The sequence below is a fragment of the Sparus aurata genome, chromosome 3 (genome assembly GCF_900880675.1).
Source record: "Sparus aurata chromosome 3, fSpaAur1.1, whole genome shotgun sequence".
NCBI lineage: Eukaryota > Metazoa > Chordata > Actinopteri > Spariformes > Sparidae > Sparus > Sparus aurata.
In genome coordinates this window covers 8,728,852-8,752,743 of record NC_044189.1, presented here as the reverse complement: position 1 = coordinate 8,752,743, position 23,892 = coordinate 8,728,852, and the positions used below count along the sequence as shown (strand labels likewise).

The following is a 23,892-nucleotide window of genomic DNA, read 5'->3' as shown; positions in this document are numbered from 1 at the left end:
TAGCTTGTATTACTGGGTTAATTCAATGACTTCCTTGTGTTAATGTAAACTGTTTAGACTATAGATTAAAAAACACTTACTTTTTTAAAGTTCAGTCATTTAGAAGTTATACTAGGCTACAACCATTGGGCTGGTTGGCTTTTGCCATTCGATTATGGTAGCAAATGTTAGCTAACTTTGGACAGATAGTGTTGTGTAGCTAGCTCTAGCCTAGACTACTGAGTTATTTCATTAACAGCATGACTCTTTTTTGCTTTTGCGACTATTAAACTATGTAGGTTAAACGTCATAAAACAGACTTTTTCAATTCAAGTCATTAAGAAGTGTTACTGCTTTGACCCCATTGGGCTGGTTTGACCAGTAGGTTATGGCAGCTAATGATAGCTAACTTTAGGCCTAGCTAGCATAACTGGGTTAATTCACTGACTTTATTACCCTGTACTTGTGCTAATGTTACGTGGGCTAAACAGTATAAAACACAAACCTTTTCAAGTTAAGTTCGGCTCCAAACATTGGGCTGGTAGGCAATTAACAGTTGATTGTAGTAGCTTAATGTTAGCTAACTTTGGAGAGATAATGCTGTGTAACTCTTTCTCCAACATTCACTGGATAATAACCTGGTCCACAGCTTCCAAATAGGATAATAGATTAATGACATCTTTTCATACGACAGTGCATCTAAACAGATTTCTTCTAAGTAGAAAAAGCAAATAATCTATGTGAACAAATCAAACAAAAACCAAGAAGTAAAGAGCCACGTGTTGACAAAATGTTCTCCTCAGTTTGTTTCCTCATTATCATAAACAAACTATTTCTCATTTCCAACACACACTGGATCATAACTCAGTAACAAATGGACAACGCCATGAGGAATGTGAATCTAAACGGGGACCACTCATGGACCTGAGTGCCGACAAAATCTCTCAAGTGTCTCCTCTCAGAGCCTTTAAATGTCTCCCCATTGCATCTTTTCCTCCTTTTATCTCTGTTTTCTCCAACATTCACTGGATCATAGCCCGGTCCACAGCTGCCGAGGAGGGTAATAGATTAACGACAGCTATTCATGGGACAAAGTATGTAAACGGCATTGTTGAGTTAAAAGTGACCAAATCAACCAAAAACCGAGAAATTACGACCCTTCAGTTGTTTTCTGTCAGCGCATCTGTTCACCTTTTTATTCTACTCGACTTTAGTATTATCCAACTCACGCCGGATCATAACTCAGTATCAAGTGGACGATGCTGCAAGGAATGAGAACCTATGGGAAATAATTAATGGTCACTGTGACTAAATCCAAGAAAAGTGAGCAGGAAAGGACAAAATTTCCTACTTTTCGTCCTCAAAGTATCCCCCATGTATCACGACTTAAACGCCCCTTTTCTCTCACACACTGGATCACCATGAATGAGAATGTAAATGGGGAAATGAACACTCTTGCACCTGAGTGTTGACAAAATCCCTCACCATTTCACTCAAAGTGTCTCCCATGTGTCATGACTTTAAAACCTCCTCTCCTCTCAGTATTTTCCAGCACACGCCAGGATCACAAACTCTGTATCCACAGCTGCCACAACGGACAATGCGGCTCGGAACGAAGGATACGAAAATGAAATATGAAACAGTGGTGTGATAAACTGGTAGATAATCATCTTTTCATTAAACTTTCATCCCCAGTGACTTAAATATTCAAGAGCCCAATTACAGAGCTTGTATCTCTCCCTCTCTCTCACTCTCATTCTCCCTCACTCTCGCTTTTCTTAACAAGAGCAGTCAGGAGGAGGAGGGGGGAGGAGAGAGAGAAGGGTGAGTGGCTTAAGGGGTTGAGTGAGAGCATCATTATGGAGCGGTCACACGGGGGGAGAAAGAGATGACCCTTATTCGCCGAGGACGGGCGGCGGCAGGCCTGATGAGAGAGGCCGTCCAAATACACCGGGAGAGGAGGAGGACGACGAAGAAGAAGAAGAAGAAGAAGAGGAGGAGAAAGGCAGCAGATAGATGTCGGTCTGAAGGGTGCAAGAGACGGAAAACAGCGCAGAGAGAGGGGAGAAGTATAGATTTTCCAGGCAGATAGTGGAAAAGATGTGTGCATCCTGATGAGTGCCACAAACAGGGCGCATGACTCTCATGTCTGCCTGTTTCTGTGTGTAGTGTGTGTGTGTGTGTGTGTGTGTGTGTGTGTGTGTGTGTGTAGTGCGTGTGTGTGTGTGTGTGTGTGAAGTGTGTGTCAGTGTATTAGCAGTCAGAGCACTGAAGCCCACGGGCGATTCCTGTGTGTGCTTGCGATAAAGGGAAAAAGGGAGGAAGTATAACGGGGGAAGCGGGGCGTGGAGGAGGGGTAGGGTGGAGGGGAGGGAGGGAGGGAGGGGGTGAGGGGGTGAGGGAAGGGTGGGTGAGAGGAGAGATGAGGAAGTTGGTTGGGGGGGGGGAGGTGGGTGTGTGTAGGGAGAGAGTGGAGAGGAGAAGGGGGAAGAAGAAAAAAAAAGAAGAAGAAGAAGAGAGAGGAAAGAGCATCCAGCAGAGAAGGGAGCTTCCTCTGTGCTGTCAAAGCCTCTGGATCATGTCCCCATTGGTCTTTCTCTCTCGCGCGCACACACACACACACACACATGTTCCCTCACCCAATTGCTCTCCTCTCCCCTCAAACCAACCCCTCTCTCCTCCCTCCCTCCCTCCCTCCCCTCCCTCTCATGAAAAGAGTGTCTTGGCAGGGTAATTAAGAATGGCCTCTAAACACAGGAGTATGGCAGGAACGCTCCAGATGAAAGTAAATGATTAAAATAATTACAGGCTGAGAGCTGACGAGCCGGAGTGTGGGGTGGCCGCCGGACATTTGTCGGTAATTAGATAATTAATCTGAATGCAAATGATGAGCCCTAACGAAGCAGTCAAGCTGAACCAGCGACAACTGCCGTGAGTGAAATGTGAAGGGAGGGAGAGAGGAGGGGGGGAAAAAAAGCAAGAGGAGAAGAGGGGAGAAAAAAAAAAAACACATGAATATGAGTGCAAAATATCCAACCTCCCGAAAAATCAGCACGAACAGACTCAAAAGCAAAAGAGAGAAGAAAAAAAAAAAAAAAAAAAAAAAAAGCCAGTCTGAGCAGAGGCAGTGGAAGCATTGTAAATCAATAACTGTTTCTGGCTGTGGCAGCTCACACACACACACACACACAAAAAACACACCCCTGCTACTTCTCTCTGTTTGTAACTCTCAGCCGTGGTGACAAGCCCAGACATGAACACCTTGTTAAAAATATACAAAAGAAAAAGAAAATAAAATAAAAAATTCTCCTCTCCCAGGGAGCCGAAGTGCCAAAATGAAGGGTGTGAACATGAAATGGCACCTGAGGAAGAAAACAAGAGCACGCTTTGCGCACCCTAAAATGCGTGAGCAAATTGTGGATTTACTCGCTGGCGCTCGCTGCTGCACCTCCGCACACTCATTATCTCTCCGTGTGTCTCCGTCTCACTCACGAATACTACCAGCGTGATGTACGTGCGCTCGGCAGATGTAAATAACCGACTTCATTGCTTATTCAGGCAGTTGTTTTCCTCCAAGGTTGGTATAACAGGTGTAGATATACTCGTCAGCATCCTCTGCAACACTGTGGATCACTTATTTAGATTTGAATAAGGATTTATTCAGTACAGGTGCGCCTAATGCACAGGTATGTTGTGAGGACAGATGTAGCCGTTAAGAGCATCTCGGGACAGTTTCATTCTGTTTTACTCTGTTTGTATTTGACCGTTCTAGCTAACGAAAACATAAAGAAAACAAAAAAATAACTGTTTCTGAGTTTGTCCTATTGCCTCATTAATATTGTAAATATTAAAATTCAGAGTTTAAACGTCTTCTCCAAAACTACATAGTGCCCCTTTAATACCAGCATGAACCAAGTGTCCTAAATCTGGCCTTTAGCTGTGACGCTTTTTATGTTATCAAGAGAGTAAAATCACACATTTTCTACATTTCACTTGGTGGAATATCACAAAGGAGGGCAAACTTGTAAAGTGTTAAAGGATCAGTTCACCCAAAACTACAAAATTCAGTCATTATCTCCTCAACGTCATGCTGATGGACAGTTGGGAAGATTTGTAGTCCACAAAACATTTCTGGAGCTTCACAGCAACAACTAAACCACTAAGAAATAAACATAAAATGGCTCCACACAGCTTTCCCAGCATAATCCACGTCAACGACGGAAGACCTGAGATCCTAGACTGATGTGAAAAGACATTATTTACACCCTTTCATCACCAAATATATCAGCTGCTAACCTAAAAGCAGTAGCATGCACCCTGTTTGTAGTGGATGCACGAGCTCGCAACCCAATCGCAAGAATAAATGTTGTCACAACTCTGTACTTATGCTGTGGTTAAGTTCAGGTTTATGCACAAAAAAACACTTGTTTGGCTTGAGATACCCGTTTCAGTCACCATGATAATGGATGTCGATGGTCCAACTTCCCACGAAAAACAGCTGGACATGTCCGCGGGTGTCCTTACAGATGTGCACTGGTGTGACTCATATTGCAGTCGGCCATTTGGTAGCCTTGTTGGCACGTATCGACGGTGTGAATAACATCTTTTCAAATCAATGCGGGATCTCTGGGCTGACTGGAGTCTTGGATGAGCTGTACGGAGCCATTTTCTGTTTATTTTGGTTGGTTTATTGACAATTTTTTTTTAAAGTCTCGATCTACTTCAGTTGTTTAGGAGAATGCGGCAACGTTGTTTTGCTCCGAAGCTCCAGAAATGTTGAGTGGACTAGAAAACGTATAGCAGATAACGATCAGATTGTTCTTTTTTGGGTGAACCTATCCTTTAACGCCATCGTCAAGCCTCATTCGACACTTTGGTGACAGCGGTTGGGAGTGCCGTCTCACACATCAGTTCAAAGTCTCTAATAGTTCACCTGGGTTGCGATCTGCGAGGCCAAAGCACACGATAACAACTGTTTTCATGTTCATCAAATGTGTCATTGACCTCCTGTGCCCCGTATAGAAGCATCTGTTTTTGTTTTTCCAATCAGTATTTCAGGTCGTTTGTATGTCAGCTGCAGAACACATTAAATGTCTTTGTCATCTGAAGCCAAACAGACCCAAACAGTTTATCTGAGTCTGCACAGTCAGACGGTTGATAACACCCCCCCTCTCTTGTTAGAGCAAATTATGCAACACATCCACTTACACAGTTAAGAGACTCTGGAGGAGAGCGTTTACCTGTCCACCATTCTCATTAAATCCAGACAGATCGCCCACTCACTCGCTCAGTCAGTCAGTCTGCCTCAGCATGGTCACCAGAGACCAGCGCTGTGTATAGGAATGTGTTGTTAGCCGACATGTTTGGCTACCTTATTAAGACCCGCGCAGGATAACATCATCAGGAACATGTGGCGTCGTTCCCCAGCAGTCACATTTTACAGCTCGGAATACTTTCTGGCCTGATTATGTAACAGTACAAGGAGGGTACAAATCATATGCTTAAGTTATGCTTAACTATTGCATGACTCACGGTGATTAAGTTCATTAATGGATGCGGGATGCGTCATGATTTTGCTAACCTTTAATAAATGATCCTCAATTAAGGAATGTTAATTCTGTTGCTGATTTCAGTCTATGACCCAAAAACGCACAGTCTGAAAATTAACTATAATGTAAGAGGAGCCCAGCTGATTTGGCCGCACATCAATTGAATAAACTGGGAATTATCATTACAGAATTGATGATCTATCAAGTGTGAACTAATCCATCCATCATCAGTTCAGTTTATGATTTGTACGCTTCTTTAGGGGTTCTTCAAAAGTGTTATGTAAGACTGTGTTGTGACTGTAAGAACTTTAAGTCTACTGGCAATTCTGGTCATTTAATTGAGGATTTATTTACGTTTACAAGCAAGCGAAATGAAAAGTAGTCTTTTTTTTTTAGATACTGTCTCACACTGTCATTCAGAAATGTTATATCAATTAAATGTGGACATAAAACAGTATTTAAGTGTGGTTATAAACTTCTGAACTTCTGCCCACATCTGTTGTTTTTGATCAAAATATTATGAACAATGATGAAAAACAAAATGCCAATTTTGTCCACTTAATTTCCCCCAGTAGAAAAAAAAAATATTCCATTATAACTCTCAGATCCGACCATTCCTGCAAATAATGGTTCAAAGTTTACAAACCACAGTTTATATACGTGAGAACAATCTGTGTTTAGCTGTCACGTATTTTCCTTCTGTGTTGCGTCATTGAACAGCAAACTTGCACATTACACTTTTGCCAAGTTGGACGTTTAAAATCGCAAATATAAAAAAGGTCAGTGATCACAGGAAACAGAATTTGTATGAATGTTTCATTAAAAAAAAAAAAACAGAATAAAGAACATGCTTTAGGTTTTTACTCAACCAACTACTGGTCATAATCAAAACTAACGTGATATTATGCCTTTATGCCATCACATAATGACATAAACAACCACTTTAAGAGCATTTAAATGCGCAACAAAACATATAATACCCAAAAGATGAAAATGTACAATATTTAGAGCTGGAATTATACAAAAATTTGGAAGTTTCGAGTTTGAAGCACTCGTAGCAGTGTTGTCCACTCAGAGTCAGTGTGTTTCAGCATGTCAGTGACAAAAACACCATGCTGTGAGAGATTCCCCTTCAGTCTTTTAATGTCTGTGAATCTCAATATTCACTCCACCACCAGCTCGAACACCTCAGCCTCGTCAAACTCAGCGTTCATCTTGGCGGCCATGGCGTCCAGCTCTGTGTCGTCTATCTGCTGGACCTTCCTCCTCCTCCTCTTCTCCTTCACCACAGCCACTCCAGGGATGTTTGTGTCCGGCTCGGGCGAAGCTGAACCGCCGTCTTCTGCCTCAAGCAACGTCGTGAATGAGTTCAGACCAGATAACGATCCAGAGACCTCCAGAGCTGTCTTTGACTGCCCGACTCTCCGGCCCACCTCGGGGGTGTTCAGCTTGTCAAAGCCGAACAAGTTGTCTCGGGAGTCGGGGCTGTTGAGGGATCTGTCGCTGAGCCTGCTGTAGGACCGGCGCACTTTCTGGGTCCACACCGCGTCCTTTGGATCCACTGCCGGCTGCTGAGCAAGAGAAGCCGGCGGAGGTGTGGAGGGGAGGATCGGTGAGGGCATTGTGGCCTTCTTCTTCTTAGCCGAGGAGGAGCCTCCACGGCCCGGGACAGGACCAGGGGTGGAGACCTTCTGCTTCCTCTGGCTGTCTTCTGACACCGACCGCCTCGGCGTGTTCTCCTTGTTGTGCTCCGACGGTGCTACAGTTTTTCTGGGCGCTATTTTCCTCACCGTGATGGAGCGTTTAACAGCAACAGAGGCCACCGCCATTTTGTTGCCAGCTTTAACGTTAACGTTAGCTTGTGGAGGAGAAGTCAACCGCGGTGACCGTCTTCGCAGAGAGCCGTTAAGGTTACTAGAATCCGCCATTATGTTGTCCAACACCCCTTCGTTCATACCGACCTCTTCCCGGAGGAATCACCGATTACTTTTGGATTTATATCCGAATCGACACAGAAGTATCACAACACGGCCGACACGACAACAGCAGTCCGCTCAAATTGCCCGCCCGAGTCGCGTTGAAAGCGCGCAAGAGCTTTTTCCGGTGACGACAACAAGCCGCGACACCCATCTCAAACTTTTGCTGTGTAATCTGCACAAACGAGGAAAGGAGACGACTGCTCTTTCAGATTTTTGTAGAAATCTTTCGGCTCGTAACTGTTATACAGAATGGAATATTTAATTGGGATACAGGGACCTGATTTCGTCCTGGTCGCCGCGGATAATGTTGCGGCCAGCAGCATCATTCAGATGAAACACGGTATGACAACGCGTTAGCTTAGCGTTAGCCACTGAGCCGGTTGATTTAGCTACACCTGCTAACATACTTGTTTTGTTATAGTTCTTGTTGAAATGAATGCCTTGTCACTTTACTGATATGTTGTGCGTAAAGCTTGTCCTTCTTTATATTGAAGTTTAGTGTGTAACTTCTCCTATTTAGCGGTTAACGTCACACAGCATGTGAATGTAACGAGAGTGAGTGTGCTAGCAAAGCTAAACCTAGCTAACTACTAAAGTGAGTTAGCTCAGCGGTTTAATCTCTCTCAATCTCTCCTGGCACCGTTTAGACATCTTTCTGCCCAAAACTGTCACCATGATGTATATAATAAATGCAGTCCACTGCTATAAGTAGCGTAAATCAAATCAATTTCACGGTTTTGTAAAGAAAACAAAAGATAGCAAGGTTAGCATAAGGTGACCAAGCAGACTGATGACACTGAAAGTGAAAGTACTTGCTGATTTAACGTTGCTCACCCTGTTAGTTAGTAAATAGCAACTAAAATGTTGATAATACTAGGATAATTAATACATTCTGTTGTTTGTTTTTCAGACTATGACAAGATGTTCAAACTAAGTGAGAAGATCTTGATGCTGTGTGTTGGGGAGGCAGGAGACACAGTACAGTTTGCAGAGTACATCCAGAAAAACGTTCAGCTCTACAAAATGAGAAACGGTAAGCACCTCAAAAGGATGATCGTGTGGTCAACTGGTCCTCCTTACAAGTTTCACTCCAAAATGTCTTGACACTGATAGTGATGCCACATCTGCTCAAACTTGGCTGACATCTTTTGCCTGCAATTTCACCAGGTTATGAACTCAGTCCAGCAGCAGCAGCAAACTTCACGCGAAAGAACCTTGCAGAATACCTTCGAAGCAGGGTAAGTATCCTGATACACGCAAAATACTAACCCTGTACTGTCTATAACAGAATGTATATGTTAAACTTTTCACCACTCAAACTGTCGTTGAAGTTAAATCAAGACAAGCTTTGTGAAGACTGTTGATGGTTTACACTTCATAATTACCAGTAATTCTCTTAAATTACACTAGAATATGCAGCTCAAACTATGACATGACAGATTTAGATCAGTGTCATGACGATGCACTTAAAGCTGTACCATCCAACATGCAGTTAATTGTTCATGGTCACTCAGACTGCTGAGATATATTAGTCTTTGGAGGTTTACACAATACACTGATATGATCCATTTTGACTTATCAAATAAACAGCCAAGTCTGCGTAGCCAAAGCATAAAAATGACCACATAACGGGGTGTAAGATGGTTTGTTTTAGGATTTATGCATTTGTTTTGGCTTGTTTTACTCGGCACATCCATTAGAAATGTGTCCACTTTTTTATTTGTCTGTTCTGTTGAAATTGTTTTTGGAAATCATTTGTCCCTGTCGGCGCTGGCCTTTACTAAATTCTGTAGTCTTTTGCTCTCAGTCCTTTAAAAAGCCATCTGGGTCCCATAAAGCAGCGATAGTAATTGAATTGTTTTCTCATGCCCTGAGAAAATATGTCTGTTTTATGGAGTAGTTTGATGAGGGACGAGACTATAATCATAACCAATAACTGTTGGAGTTGGGAGGCACATTTTCCTGTTTGAGCATCACCATACATATACATACAGGGATGATTTCAGCGTTTAGTATCTGAGCTTTTTCAGAATCATTTTAAGTTTTGATTTCATAGTGTTAGTTGTTCACCTTAAAACACACACACACTGTCCTGTTGCACCTTTTCTGTTCCTTTATACCTATACTGACTTGCTTAGCCACCAGTACGTTTTATGAAGCCCCCCATCTCTCTCTTTCTGTGTTTCTCTGAGTGGTATTGGTCACCAAATACACCTGCTTGGCCCAGCTAAGTGAAGTCTGTGAGTGGAAAACACTATCTCACAAACCATGTTATTTGCTCAGGCTCTCCATTAAATAGGTTTTCAAGATAGATAGAGGAAGTGCACAGTGACTAATTAAGTTAACTTTAAATAGAGCAGCTCCACTTAAACAAACAGTAAAGCAAAAGTTGTGCTTTAGATATAATTGTGTAAGGCTGATGGTAAGCCCAGACATCATCAATTATAGAAAACGGGCTGAACATCCGTGTGGTGTTTCAACCCAAAAAAAAGTGAAAAATTTGCTGTGTTTGTTGCTGCTGTGTGTTCTCTGATATACTCAAGTTTTTTTTAACCTGTGCGTTGTAAACAAAGTTTTTCAAGCCCACTACAAAGGATTTCAACAGCAGTATCGGTGTATATTTTCTCGGTAGCCAATTAATCCCCTGTACCAGTGGTCACCCTCTGAATTAAGCACATTCGTTGTGGAGTAATGAGTGAACATACCTATAAATATTTTAATTTCTATTTTAACTTAATTACACCCCTCTCTTAGCATTTGCAATCTCATTTTGCTTCAGGGAATAAATGATACAATCGCAAATTAATTCCCATAAATTCAAGTAAATCTCACTTCAAATGGCGGTGACAGTCACCATATGTTGCAAGTTTACTCATCCTTATCAAAATGTGTTTTAACATCAGCTCAAAATGGTTATTTTTAATTGTATTTTTGGCTTAAACAGGAAATTACAACTCTTAAACACAAGAGGCCTTGCTTATTTGATGGTGTGGCTCTGCTGTGATTTTGTTTTACTCAGAAGATCAGGTGGGAATTAAGTGTCGCTTGCAATTATTGTGTGTGTGTGTGTGTGCTTGTGTGTGCGTGTGTGTGCGTGTGTGTGTGTGGGGTTATCAGCTAGAGACATCTAGGCTGAACTAGTAGATGCATTTTGACAGAGGCAGGTACATTTGTCAGCTTGTTGTGAATGACGACAGAGGTTTCTCCCTTTGAGACTTCATGACACCACCTGAGCCCACAACACTGTCCCCACCCCCACCCTAACTGTTGCTCCGGGTATATTATCAGAATACCATGATTTTGACCTTCAATGCCCGTCTTATGACAAAACAAGTAAACAAAAACAGAAAGCATGTAAAGGTGCAGATATTTTCTAGGTTGGGTCCACAACCAGGCAAGTTAACCAGCTAATTTATCTGTCTGCATGTTTGTAAGCTGCCCTGTTTATTTATGCTGAACACATCTTGAAAAGTGCAGCGCTTTTTGAAATTATTATGTGTCCTTGAGGCCTTGCAGAGACCTGAGAGCCCCACAGAAGCAAAATAACACTCTTAAACCAAGCAGTACAGAGAAAGACACACAAGCAAGAACTAGATTTAGGGGGTATTTATTGAGAATTTTGGAGACATAGGCCGTGAATAAAGTACTTGTTTACATATTTTTAGTTATAATACCACTGTGCTTAAATGCTGATTGGTGAAGTTTGGCAACTTTAGTTTGGGGATCAATGTTTTCAAGTCCAGTAAATGTTATTTATTTTGCCTCAAAGAGGGTTAGTACAAACTCTTTAAAGTTTTAAAAATACTTAATTTATGTTTTCAAGTTTGGGAATACCATAGCCTTGAAAAATGCTTGATTTTTCCAACATAGCCAAGGTTCTCATCTGCACAGTCACGAAGGCCGACAAAAAATCTTTTAGTATTTGAACTTAAACAATCCATTCACCATCTTTGTCGGTTGTTTCCTGGCACCTAGCACCAGACACGGAGCAAATCGTGGCTAGATTTGCTGACTTGGGTGTCGAAATTTAAAGTGTGTTTTTCCGTTATTCCGCATCTGGTGTAAACCCAGCATCATAAAGGTAAAACGGTGCGTGCATTAAAGGTACAGTTTTAATTTGGTTACCCTGGAAAGTGCTTGAATTCAACTCTTAATGCGAAACATGCTCAAAGCTTTAAGATCTGTGCAATTGTAGAAGCAGGAATAAAATGAGAAACCCTTTCACAGGAGCAAAATATGCCAAAACTGTGAATGCATCCAAAGATATTAATTAGATGTCACAATAGGACAAGAAAAGCAATGAATCTTCACTTTGAGAAGCTAAAACAAGATCATGTTTGACTAATTGTTTCAGTCCTACATATGATATTTAATTTAACTTGTCGTACTTAGTATTGTGTGTTTTGAGAAGGAAGTCGGTTCAAGAGTGCGTCGTGTCGGTTGCGCTAATTTGTTAAGAGTAGTGCAGCCGCTGCCTGTCACAATAGCAGAAGGGTGAAAATAATTACAAAAAACAATTAGTGTGGCAGTGAAGGGAATGTGGGACACATCGAACGGGGGATATGGGTAGAGCAGGAGGAGGAGGAGGAGCGGGGGTCCCACGGGGAAACAAGCGGGCCCAGTAGACAACACTACACAGACCGGAGTGTGAGAACGAGTAGGAGTCAACGTACACACAAATACAATATGCAGTATGCACACAGAGGGACCTATAGGATCAGGATTGTTTTATTCTGTCAAGGTTGCACATGCTGTGGAGGATAACATTTATATTCATGTCTCGCCATAAGCTGTGAGTGTATCGTTATTTTTTTTGTGCCTCACGGTGATGAATTTGGTTTTATGAGTGCAGGATTTACTAATGCTGCGTTCTCAGGAGTGCTCAGAAACTGAAGCAGTAGCAGTTTCTCCTCTGCAGCCCACACCTTCCTCAAGCTATGCTCTTCTCACATTCATCAACCTCCAGAGTACACGGACATTTGCAAATTATGTTGTATAAACAGTTTTTTTTTTTTTTTTAAATGGTGTTTTTCCCGCAGAACATCTTGAGTATGTAGAATATGTAATGTGTGTTGTCCGTTTGGATGTGAAACTGAGTGTCTTGAATGGTTTATCGACTAGAAATGAGACAATTTTACCAGATGTGCTGGATGGAAATGAATCTGATCAGTTGTCTTTGAAGAGACTTAATCCAATAAGTACCCTGTCACAACTTTAGGACTGCAGTTAGTGGTTTCTTCCCATCATCCTTTATTAATCGAGACTAATCAGTAGTTTGTCGGACTGGACCCAAATATTTTACTATTTGAGTATTCATTTATTGATGAGTTCTGGAATTTGTTTTTTTTTTCCAGCTATAGGACCTTCTTCATATATGACAAATGTGCATAAAACACACCAAACCTTTTGGAAATGTTCTTTTTATTCAACAGAAAAATAACAATACAAAGAATAATATTGTAGAACGACAGAATTCTTTGAGAACCATTGGGTTTGAGACATTGAGACTCTTGCTGTCATTTCAAGACGGATTCAATCTTTAGTGATCTAAAGATTAATAATTCCACGACGTTTTTTACCTCCGCCAAGGAGGTTATGTTTTTGTGTTGGTTAGTTTGTCATCAGGATTGCAAAATAACTTCAGAACAGATTTCTGCATAACTTGGATGGAGGACAAGTCTCAGCCCAGATTAGACCTCATTAGCTTTTGGTGCGTATCCAGTTAAAGGGACAGCTCTTGGAATTATTTCCCACCTTCTTTAACATTGCAGGATGGGGCGTTTTTCAGCAGTTTTGTTGAACTTTCAGAGAATCTTGCATTGATCCCGTTGAAAAATCAGACACATTTGGATGACTGGTGTCTATGAGTGAGCACAAGTTGAGGATCCAAATTAAAATTCCTGATCTAATTGATTTAAAAAAAAAATTGATATTTGATTGGATTACTTGATTTAAAGGAGACTGCTGGGCCTTGGTGGAGGTATGCGCCCTTCTGAGTGTGATTCTTGTTTACTCATGGAAGGATCATTAAGACAGCTATCTCTTTCTTTTTAATGAGGCTGTCCTGAAAAAAACATGTTTGCTATATATAAATATAATACAGTACATATAAAATAAACATGTGTAATACACATAAAATAAAACAAACTAAACAGACAAAGATAACACAAACAGCCAATCAAAATGTATACTTCTCTGCAAGTGATTCCACATATATATCCATATTCCAGTTTCCCAATCTTTGTATTACCACAACTTTTAAACACAAAACAACATTAAACATGTATACAATAGGTAAACTTTGACACCACAAGCTGCTTACTGAGAGAGAGATTTGTTGACTAAAACTAAATGTTATGTGGAATCGTTGAAAAGCGCCCGTAGTCCAAGACTACACTCAGTTCTCATCTGGGGATCCGGCTGCATATGTTGGAATATATTTTAATTAATCTGATTAAATCATTGCAGATTAAAGTTTAGCCCAGGCAGAAAGGAAAGATAATGATCTGCTTTTGTACATCAAATCTCTTCTTTTTTTTCCCTTAAATCATTCTGAGCCCCTCAAAAAAAAAAAAATCATCACGTGATTCCGCCGGCATGTCCAAACCCCTAGGTTAAAAAAACCACTGGCTGATAAATTAATCAGTGGTATATTGTTAATTTTGATGGCCATATTCCTGCAGGATAAATTACAGATGAGTCCTTTAGTCTGAAAGATGTCATACCCCAGTGGCTGCAGACCTCCGGGAGGTGTAGTTAGCTAAAGTCAGCAGAGCATGTCGGCGCAAAGGAAGCGAAACCCAGTTCACATACGACTGTGTGTGCGCTTACCAGCCCGCCGTCCACAAAAACAACTCCGCTAACCTCTGGAGTACTGCATTCGCTCAAGCTTTAGAGAGGAGACAAAGAAGAAAAAAAAAAAAAAAACTGGCGGTAAGCATAATCACCTGAGGCCCTCGACTCTGCTGCATGCATATCAGTAATGATACACATGAAATTCACCACGAAGCACAACAACAACTGGAAAGTTTCAGGGGCATGGAAGCCCAGCATCTGCTCTGCTTTTTTATTTGTTTTAGTTTCTTGTCTGATGAGCTGTAATATTTTGTAAAGTCAATTGATTTTGAATTGACAGGTAGAGCAATGTTGTTTGGTCAAAGTTGTGTAGGTGTAGGAGGCCGAGACGTGAAGTTAAAGTGATGCAGCAAAGCTCAGGAGAGGTCGGGGCGCAGATCTGTTAATGTTTAGTTGGAGCTGTGTATTTTCAGATTTTTTTGTGTAAGGCCACGGCAGCAACAGTTAGCCTCCGCGCTGCCGTTGATCTACAGCTGGCCCCATATGGGTTTGTAAGATATTTTTTAGCGCGGGCACACAATGGGCACAAATAATTACTGACGCCATATTGCACGAGGCTCCCCTGCTCCTGCACAGATGAACAATTAATACAGCAGATTGAGGAGAAATGCCAATAAAGAGAACATGCCCCGGGGCAGGGTGCAAAAATAGGGGGAGGGAGGGAGGAAGGGAGACAGGAAAGGAAGGGGGGAGTGTTGGAACGTGATAGAAGAGAGTTTGGGGATGAGTTTGTGATGATTTTCTAGAGGTCTGACCTTAATTTATGTCACAACTGAAGCGTTTTTTGTTCTTAATCATACTCTGCTGATGTCTTAAAGGAATTATTCAACATTTTTGGAAATATACGTGTTCACTTTTTTGGCTACATTCAGATAAAAACATTGATATCAAGCCCGACCGATACTACATTTTTTGGGGTCAATCAATCCCCCAAACGTGGTCATCAAAAACTTGTGACAAAGACATGTAATGAAAACAGTCTTCTGCATCTTAATAATAAACTTTATTATCTAAAGTGACGGCAGAGCACTGAAAATGTAAACTCCATTTTTGTTGATGAATAGAAAAACTCCAAGTATCTTTTTCTGCATTATAAAGTTTAGAAAAAAAAAACCATCAGCAATATTTAACAATAGAAATGGCAATATCGATATTTCTTACCAATATCTATTTGTACACAACATGCGGAGCTAACGCTGGACGCTGGACACTGCTAGCCTCATAGTTTAGACAACAAAGCAGCACCAGTATGCTCCTCTTGCATGGCTTCGAAATCTTCTAGCAGTTTTTAGAAGTTGACATATTTCCTGCACAGGGCAAGAATGACACTGCCTTTTTATTGAATACATAGCAACGATGAATGGCGGCCGGTTGCCCAAAGCACGCTTTCCACAAAGCGACTGTGTCTGTGGTGGCGCTGTGTAATTTGGGCCTCTTTTTTTTTTTTCCATTGTTAATTAAATACATTTATGTTCTTGGCTAGTTGCAGCTGAAACAGAACAGCAGAAAGACAGTAAATGTTGAAATGTGATGTATAAATATTCTATATATCCCAAACTATGTCTTGGTGACTATTTATTTTTTCAGACGTATTGACGCCAACAGTTTCCACGTCTTTGTGCTAAGCTAAGCAGCTGCTGGATCCAGCTCCAGACAATAATTTAGAGCAGTACGGATCTAAAAAAGGAAACCAGCGTATTTCCAAACTATTCCGTTATAACCAGGTGGAGCGGGTTTGTATCGCGGCGCACAGGTGAAGCTTTTGTCTCGTGGCGCAGCGGTCGCCTTGTTTGGCTGAGAGCGAGATGAGCGGCATCGGCGAGGGGGGGGGGGGGGGGGGGGAATAAAACATATGTGTATTGTTTGCATGTGAGCCTGGGTGTGAGTTCAGGTGGCTGGGTTAACAAGGTGCCTGGTTCCCTCCAAGGTGACATGGGAAGGTTATTTTGATGCCAAGTCCATATTATTGTTACATTGTAACCAGTGAGACAGGTGTCTGGTGGGTGGGGGTGACGCCACTGGGGCGTTCGCAGTCTCACGGAGGAGTTAAAACACACACACCCGCACGCACACGCACTAAGATATTCATCCTGAGATTCACGCCCGTTGTGCACACTCACAAACACACAGCCTCTCTTTTCTCAGGTGTGCGTGTTCGCGCTCACAACCATCGTTAACACACAGACTAAAGCTGACTCCACAGGGAGCGATCATCATTGCCCTTGTGGCAAACGTAACGCTAACACACAAGTCACAGAAATAAGCAGGTCGGCTGTGAGATAAATTGAAATGAGAGGGCAGGTGTGTAGATCACAGCTCGCCCCGGCGTCGTATGAATCATATTTGCCTCGCCGCACGACAGAGAGCGAAATATCATATTTTTCTCGTTGCATTTTAATCAAAAAACACTGCCGCTGCTTCCACCTCGTCAGGAATTTAGGCCATAAGTTGTTTTGAAATCCCCCGAAATTGTCTAGCTTTAAAGGGATTTTTAAAAAAAAATGTGGTACAGTGGCTCGCAACAACGATGAGAGAGAAAATTAGTGTTTTGGAGGAAGAGAAGGGAGAAGAGGCTGGGAGCGTAAAAGATGTAATTTAAAAAGAGAGAAGGGGGGGGGGGGAGGAAGGGGCAAGAGAAACGACTTTAGAAGTTTTTAATGAGCCCTGGCGCTACTCCAGGGCACAGGGTGAAGGCGGCAGAGGGGGGGGAGTTAAAGTAGGGATGAAGAGGGAGGGAAGGCGCGATGGAGGGAGCAACAGGGGTGCTGACTCCCAGCAGATGTCACACTGCCAGTGACACTCTGTTTCCCCCCTCGAACAGGCACTCACCTCCTCTGTCCTGTGTCGCCCTTTCACCTTTCGTCTCCCTCCATCGCTCTCCAGTTACCTCCCCCCCCCCCCCTCGTGCTCCCTCACCTTTTTGTTTGTGCTGCTTTGATTAAACTATTTAGAGGAACAATTAGTTGAGATTCGGTACATACGCTTGTGGCAAAGTTGGCGCTTCTAATTAGAGAGAAGAATGTAGAAAATCATGCCACCTGACTGTAAACTACAAACAGCATATTCTTGTTTACAAATCCAGTTCTGTGTGATGCTCGGTGAGTGTACATATCTTCAGATCCTGCTGCTGGTAAAGGAGCACTCCAACCATTTTACTGTGGAAGTTCTCCTCGCCCTAAACCAAACGTAGTAGTGAGAAAGAAGTGTGTGTGTGAGAGGAAGGGAGCAGTAAGATCATAGATTTATACCAAAGAACTAGATACTAGATGTAAAGCTGGCGCCCATTTAAACTAATTAGAATTACTCGCCTAGCGCAAATAAAGTTTTTCTGGCTTCAGCACGTACTTCCTCATTATGTGGCCCATTGAATATAGAGAATAAAGTTTCCCCCACTCCCGCCCAGAAGTTTGTGCTCGACCCATAGCCTTCACTTTGTGTTGACGTCACAAAATTTGTATTAGAAATGATCATAGTCGACCTTGTTTGCCGTCCTTGGTGTCCTGTCAGCAGTTTTAAAGATTTTCTTTTATAATAGTGATGTATGGGGCTTTTTGCTGCAATACCACGAGTGGCCACCAGGTCAGATTGGAAGCGAGGGTTAGCGGCACCCTCCGCGGCCTGAATAAGACTGACGGACACAAAATTGCATAGCGAGTCTTGTGTATAAAATGTGTGTTTTGCAATATCCCACCTGAAACTAGCTGCAGCATATTGAGTATATTCAATATACAAGCAGGTACCCAAAGTAGCCTTTTAGGTCATAAAGAGTTGGAATAGATTAATAATTGGCCTGGCTGATCATCTTGGCTAATATTTTACATGTTTCCGTTCATCTGTATGTATTTTGTCGACACTGAATAATCCCAACGTGGGCTCGTTTGTTTGATGTTTGTCAACCTGTCGCTGCTTTTCTGATTTTGAACATTCTTCCCGGAGCAGTTTTATATCGGCTTTCATGAAGCCCAGCTACATCACATTGAGTAACACTGAATTGAATCCCTGAATAACACCCTCTCTCTCTCTCCTCTGTATCCAGACTCCATATCATGTGAACCTGTTGCTGGCGGGCTACGATGACACAGACGGCCCGGGTCTCTACTACATGGACTACCTGTCTTCCCTGGCCAAGGCCCCCTTCGCTGCCCACGGCTACGGAGCCTTCCTCACTCTCTCCATCCTCGACCGGCACTACAGACCAGGTCAGCGCAGATAAAATGCCCCACGCATGTTTTTTTTTCCCTCTTTATTGATCCCGAGAGTCTGACTGGAAAGACGAGAGAGAGCAGTAAAGAATACGATATGAGGTTATGGAGTTGGTTCGCACTTTGGTCACGTTGTGCGCTAACTGCCCTTCTGAGGGATGTAGTTAAGTAGTTATTTAACCTAATGGCAAATGATTACAGTAGGAACAAGACACCAATTTGTATGTTAATCTGCCGTGGTTTAATAGTGAAATTATCCCTGATAAATCTGTCAAACTAGATTTTTTGTCTTGTTCCTTTTAGTCTTCACCACATGACATCACCCTTTGCTCCCCAGCTCCACACACTCCACATCCTTCTAATTTCTGCGTCAATAAAAGATGTTTTCTCTTCCCTTTTTTAAATCTTTTCTCCTAGACCTGACCAGAGAAGAGGCAGTGGATCTGCTGAAGAAGTGCATTGAGGAGGTGAGACCAAGATTATTAATTTAAATAATTAGAATCTCGTTTAATTGTTTATTATGATGCTCTGCAGAAGTGGCCTCCAACATTTTTCAGTGAAGAACTCACTCTAATTTGGCTCATGAGTCTTATTACTTTGAATCTACATCAGAAGCGAGACATGAGCAGAACGTTTTCAGTATTTACTGTAAGTGTGTGTTTGGTCCACACTGACTCAGACCTCCGTCCGGCCTCAGGTGCTGAGAGGACAAACTGTCATCCGTCTGACTGACAGCAGAACAAATTCATTTTCATGCCTTTCAACAGAAAGAAATCAGCATTGTTTTATTTATTGATGGGACTTATATCAAATACTGTTAATTATTAGAGCCATGAACAGCAGGATATTAGTGATTATATATTACAGTGTGCATAGAATGAGCGGTCCTCGGGTGTCATGGAGTCCTTGTGGATTGATGGGTTTGATTAAAGGGACGTTTAATGGGAATCAAATCTAAAATATTCCATCGATAAAATCATTATCCCTAACCCTATCTTCTACGTTTTATTCTTATCTATATTTCTATCTTATCTATATTTGTGCCTTTATTTTAACGTTTCCTCCTCTGTCTCGTCTCCTCTCTGTCCTCCAGCTCAACAAGCGCTTCATCCTGAACCTTCCCTCCTTCACCGTGCGTTTGATTGACAAGGAGGGCATCCATGACCTGGAGAAGCTCACCTCTGGCGCCAAGTGACCGCTCACTGCTTAACCACCAACCCTGACGCCCTCGTTTCTCTCCCCCTCTCTCCTTTTTTTTTTTTTTGTACCGTTGACCTCCTTGCTCTTTCTGTTCCAATAAAAAGTGACACACAGTTGAGATACAAGCTCTTTGTCCCTGTGGTGCTTTCTCATTGCTCTCCAGTCGACTCATCTGCACATAGAAAGAGAACAGCCTTCTGGCTGTGTACTTTTGCACTTGTACTCAGTGAGTGTTCGTGTGGGTAATGTACACTTGCTCATGCTTGAACACGTGTAATAAAAACATGCATGCACATATGGTTTTAGTAGTTTTCACATATTTTACCCGGAATGACCCAACTAAATTTGAAATATTCAAAGTTTTTACTCTAAATTTGAAACCATCTTAGTTTAAATGTCGTGTTCCGTTTCAGTGCTTGTTAACCAAAACTGCTCACAAGCTGATTTAATTCAGTGTTCAAGGGAATATGTTTCAGAATAATATAAAAGTTTGCATGTAGTCAATTAAAACTAAAACAAAATATGTCCTGAAAAAAAAAAACTTGGTATGAGTTGTATCAACACCTCTCAGATGGAGTGTCAATAAATGAATAAACATCACCTGCACAAAGTTGGCATCGACTGCCAACTGCTCAGGTTACGTTTTACAGGTGTTCGGGTTGTGATGCAGCTCAGCGGGGTCGTCAGACAAACCCAGCCGTGCTTCAGGGGAATATGGTTTTCGATGATGTACTTTTTTTTACCACCAACCCACACACAACACACAAAACCGCCTGATTTTAATTATATTAGAGCCATAACCCCAACACGAGAACATTTAGATATGTACTAAAGTTCATGCTTGGTATCTGTTCCATCAGCTGGAAGGCCCGAGACAAATAAACACAAGATACTTCTTCTATTCTCGTGTTTAACTGTTGTAATAATCCCGATTCAAGGTCCGCTTACCAGCTTTCTCACAGGATTTCACGCACATCCCGCAGTGTTCATCAGATGAAGGAGGCTCCTCAGTTTTCTCTTTCTGACGAGAATGATATGATTTATAACAGAAGTCGCCTCATGACACTTAGAAGACCAAAACTAGTCAAAATAATATACTGTAAAAATTGTTTTTTCATCAAAGCCACCCAACGTGTTATAAAGCTCGTCCTGCTTTTGTGCCAGTAATCAAGTTATAAAGAAAAATAGTATTTTCAAACATTGTTGGTCACGGCTCAGCATCAGGATGCAAGTGCACCAAAACAAACCAAATGTATAGTTGAATTGTGAAGGATTACTTTCATATGTTTCCAATTACTTAATAAATGATGGATTTATAATTATTTATCTTGAAACCATTTATTAAGCAATTGTTTATCGAACAGTTGCGATTGTTTTTTGAAATAAAAGTAGTTAATAAATCCCAGTATTAACAAAGTAGTTCATTTATAAACATTAAATGGATGGCTGTTATAAAGTTACAACTGATGTTTATAAACCTTTACATATGCTAATTAAACATTTATTGTTTGTTTACAGTGAAATAACTATTTAATTAACTGTATTTGAATGTTATTTATGAATGAATGTGGTTATAAAGTCAAAGCTTTTTGTAATTCAATGGATAATGTTGCTTATTACAAGAATTGTCATGTACATTTTTTGTTTAAACACCTTAACCAGGTATCAAAGTCATAAGCTGCATGCTGCTTGGTGGATGAGCTTGTAATTTCTTTGTATATGTGTGCAGGAATTCAACACTTCACTTGTAACTGAAGTCGGTTTGGGGCCTGTAGGAGGATGATCTTCGTAAAAAAGAAAAAAAAAAAAAAAAAGGAAAAACTTCAACCCACGATGATTCGCTGAAAAGGAGCCGCTGAAATAAAAATGTGTTTTGACTGTGTGGAGGCAGCGTTACAGTAAATGAGCACCACTTATGTGGAGCTGTAAATGGAAAAACCAGGCCAAGTCGGTAACATCACAACCAGATGAGTGTGTGTTTGTGAGCGAGCGAGACAGAGAGAGAAAGTGTGTGTGTGTGTGTGTGTGTGTGTGTGTGTGGCTCTATCATCGTCTCCTCTCTCCACCACAGACAGGTGATTAATAAACATTAAACAATCCCTCCTCTCTCAAACACACCGGAATCTGACGGGAAGAGCAGCATATGTTTGCCTGGAGGCACAGAGAGAGATGGAGAGCGGCCCCGCTGAGTGTCGGATAGAGGGAGAGAATAGGGGGGAGAGAGGGGAGGGGGAGGGGGGGGAGGATGAGGAGGAGGAGGGGAGTTGGGTTACAAGAGAGGGAGATGCAGCGATGAGGGGGGAATTGACACAGGAGGGTAATGAGATGGGAGGAGAGAGAGAGAGAGAGAGAGAGAGAGAGGGACATACGGCAGGTAGAAAACGAGTGATGTTTGAGAGTGTAGGAGCAGGCGACACGTGTCTGCGTTGCCGTCCCTGGAAAGCAGTGATTGTGTTGAGCAGATAAAGTGAAGGACTGTGCAGGCGAGGTGAGGGGTGGTCGGCGGGAGAGAGAGAGGCAGAACAGATGGGCTGGGAAGGGGAGCTGAGGTGTGTGTGTGTGTGTGTGTGTGTGTGTGTGTGTGGGTGGGTGGGTGTCGCAACGCTGCCTCTGTTCTCCTCAGGTACAGTGTTTCAGGGCTGCAGCTGTGACACCGACGACTAACCGGGGCCCCTACATGCACAGAGGGGGCCCTTGAGGTGAACGCAGGAAAATTATTCTAAGCGCGACACATGTGGCCCCAAAGATGCATATTTGTCTCTTACCTTTAGCGTTATTGTTTGTGTGTGAGTCGCAGGGTTTTAGAGATAGCGGATGCCTTCTCTTGAATATAAAGGAACTAGACGGCACCAAAAACATATATATAATCCACAGATACTCCACAGAGCTTGTTGTGTGCGGTCTCATGTGGGAACTACTTTCTTTCGACCATATGCCGCTAAGAAAAGGATGCAGATAGCTACCTATGCTATGTCTACATTTAGTTAAAAGCCTACATTTCACATATCTGCTAGCATGACTGTAGACTATTGTCTTGCAGCTTAATAAATTACTAATGTTGTTGATTAACTTTCTGTGAATCTATTTAATGATAAATTGAATAATTGTTTAAATTGCATGTTTAGCTAGCGCAGGTTTAGCCTAGATCCAGATCATTTTATACCCAGTGAATGTGCTGGATGTCCTCTTCTCAGCTGTAACATTAGCAAGCTTAGTGAGCTTAGCTTGCTAGCCTTTTGTCCATGAGTGGATCCACGCTAAACATCCGCGTAACCTTGTGCTAACTTTCTGTAAAGACACTTAGCTGGTGAGTTATACAATTTTTCGGGAGCTCTAAGCACCTATAAGCCGACAGCCATCTAAACACACAAAACTTTAAGACTAAGAGGAAAAATATGTAGGCTACTATTCTTGATTTTGGGATGAACTGTCCCTTTAAGCCTTTAAGCTCGGGTAAACCTAGACTGTGCTAGACAAGGGCGCAAAACAGTGATTTGATTTATCATTAAATAGACTGACAGAAAATTAATCAATAGTTTTATGAATAGAACAATAGTTTAAGTAATTTAGAACACTGCAAGAGCCAACATGCTGACAATGACGATGCTAACATGCTAATATTCACCACGTTTACCGTCTTGTGCATTAGCATGCTATCGTTTGCTCAATAGCCCACATCTCAGTTTGTATTTAATAAAATTTTTGCACAGACTGCACACAATTCAAAGTAATTGCACCGGAGTTACCCAGCAGCTAATTTGTGTCGGTTGCCATTGCCAGTTGTGATGACGATGTCGCTAGTTTTGCAAGTTTAGGACAAATCAAGAGTTTGACTTGATGTTTGCAAAATTTCAATCAACCTAGACGTTGTTGAGATATTTCAGTTTGGACAAATATGGAGGCGGATCAACATGACCGTCCATAGAGCGCAGCTGAAAATGACAAACATTTACTGTTTTTTAGCCATTTTTTTCTGATTAATATCGGTGTAAATGGAATATCTTTTGGTTTTGGACTGCAGAGGACACTGTGGTCACCCTATGTACACTTTCTCTCTGACATTTTATAGACTTATGAACCAAATAATCACCAAAAAATAAAATAAATCGACAGATCAATCAATGATGA

General features: G+C 41.8%; 2 protein-coding genes across 2 annotated transcripts; one reads left to right on the top strand and one right to left on the bottom strand.

The window, feature by feature from the left end:
- Positions 1 to 5,852: 5,852 nt before the first annotated feature.
- cdca5 (cell division cycle associated 5) lies at positions 5,853 to 7,617 on the bottom strand. Its single transcript, XM_030412890.1, has one exon. The coding sequence runs from the start codon at positions 7,481 to 7,483 to the stop codon at positions 6,692 to 6,694; it is 792 nt and encodes a 263-aa protein (XP_030268750.1). The 5' UTR covers positions 7,484 to 7,617; the 3' UTR covers positions 5,853 to 6,691.
- Position 7,618: 1 nt separating this feature from the next.
- On the top strand, positions 7,619 to 19,889 carry psmb2 (proteasome 20S subunit beta 2). The gene is made up of 6 exons (XM_030412891.1): positions 7,619 to 7,847; positions 8,418 to 8,540; positions 8,675 to 8,745; positions 18,399 to 18,561; positions 18,982 to 19,031; positions 19,658 to 19,889. The coding sequence occupies exons 1-6, from the start codon at positions 7,757 to 7,759 to the stop codon at positions 19,757 to 19,759; spliced, it is 600 nt and encodes a 199-aa protein (XP_030268751.1). The 5' UTR covers positions 7,619 to 7,756; the 3' UTR covers positions 19,760 to 19,889.
- The last annotated feature ends 4,003 nt before the right edge of the window (positions 19,890 to 23,892 follow it).

Bases quoted from the DNA above. Each gene is read 5' to 3' on its own strand.
- cdca5 (XM_030412890.1), bottom strand. From the start codon at position 7,483: ATGAACGAAGGGGTGTTGGACAACATAATGGCGGATTCTAGTAACCTT.
- psmb2 (XM_030412891.1), top strand. From the start codon at position 7,757: ATGGAATATTTAATTGGGATACAGGGACCTGATTTCGTCCTGGTCGCC. The intron at 8,541-8,674 runs GTAAGCACCTCA...CAATTTCACCAG, and splicing joins GCTCTACAAAATGAGAAACG to GTTATGAACTCAGTCCAGCA. The intron at 8,746-18,398 runs GTAAGTATCCTG...CTCTGTATCCAG, and splicing joins CAGAATACCTTCGAAGCAGG to ACTCCATATCATGTGAACCT.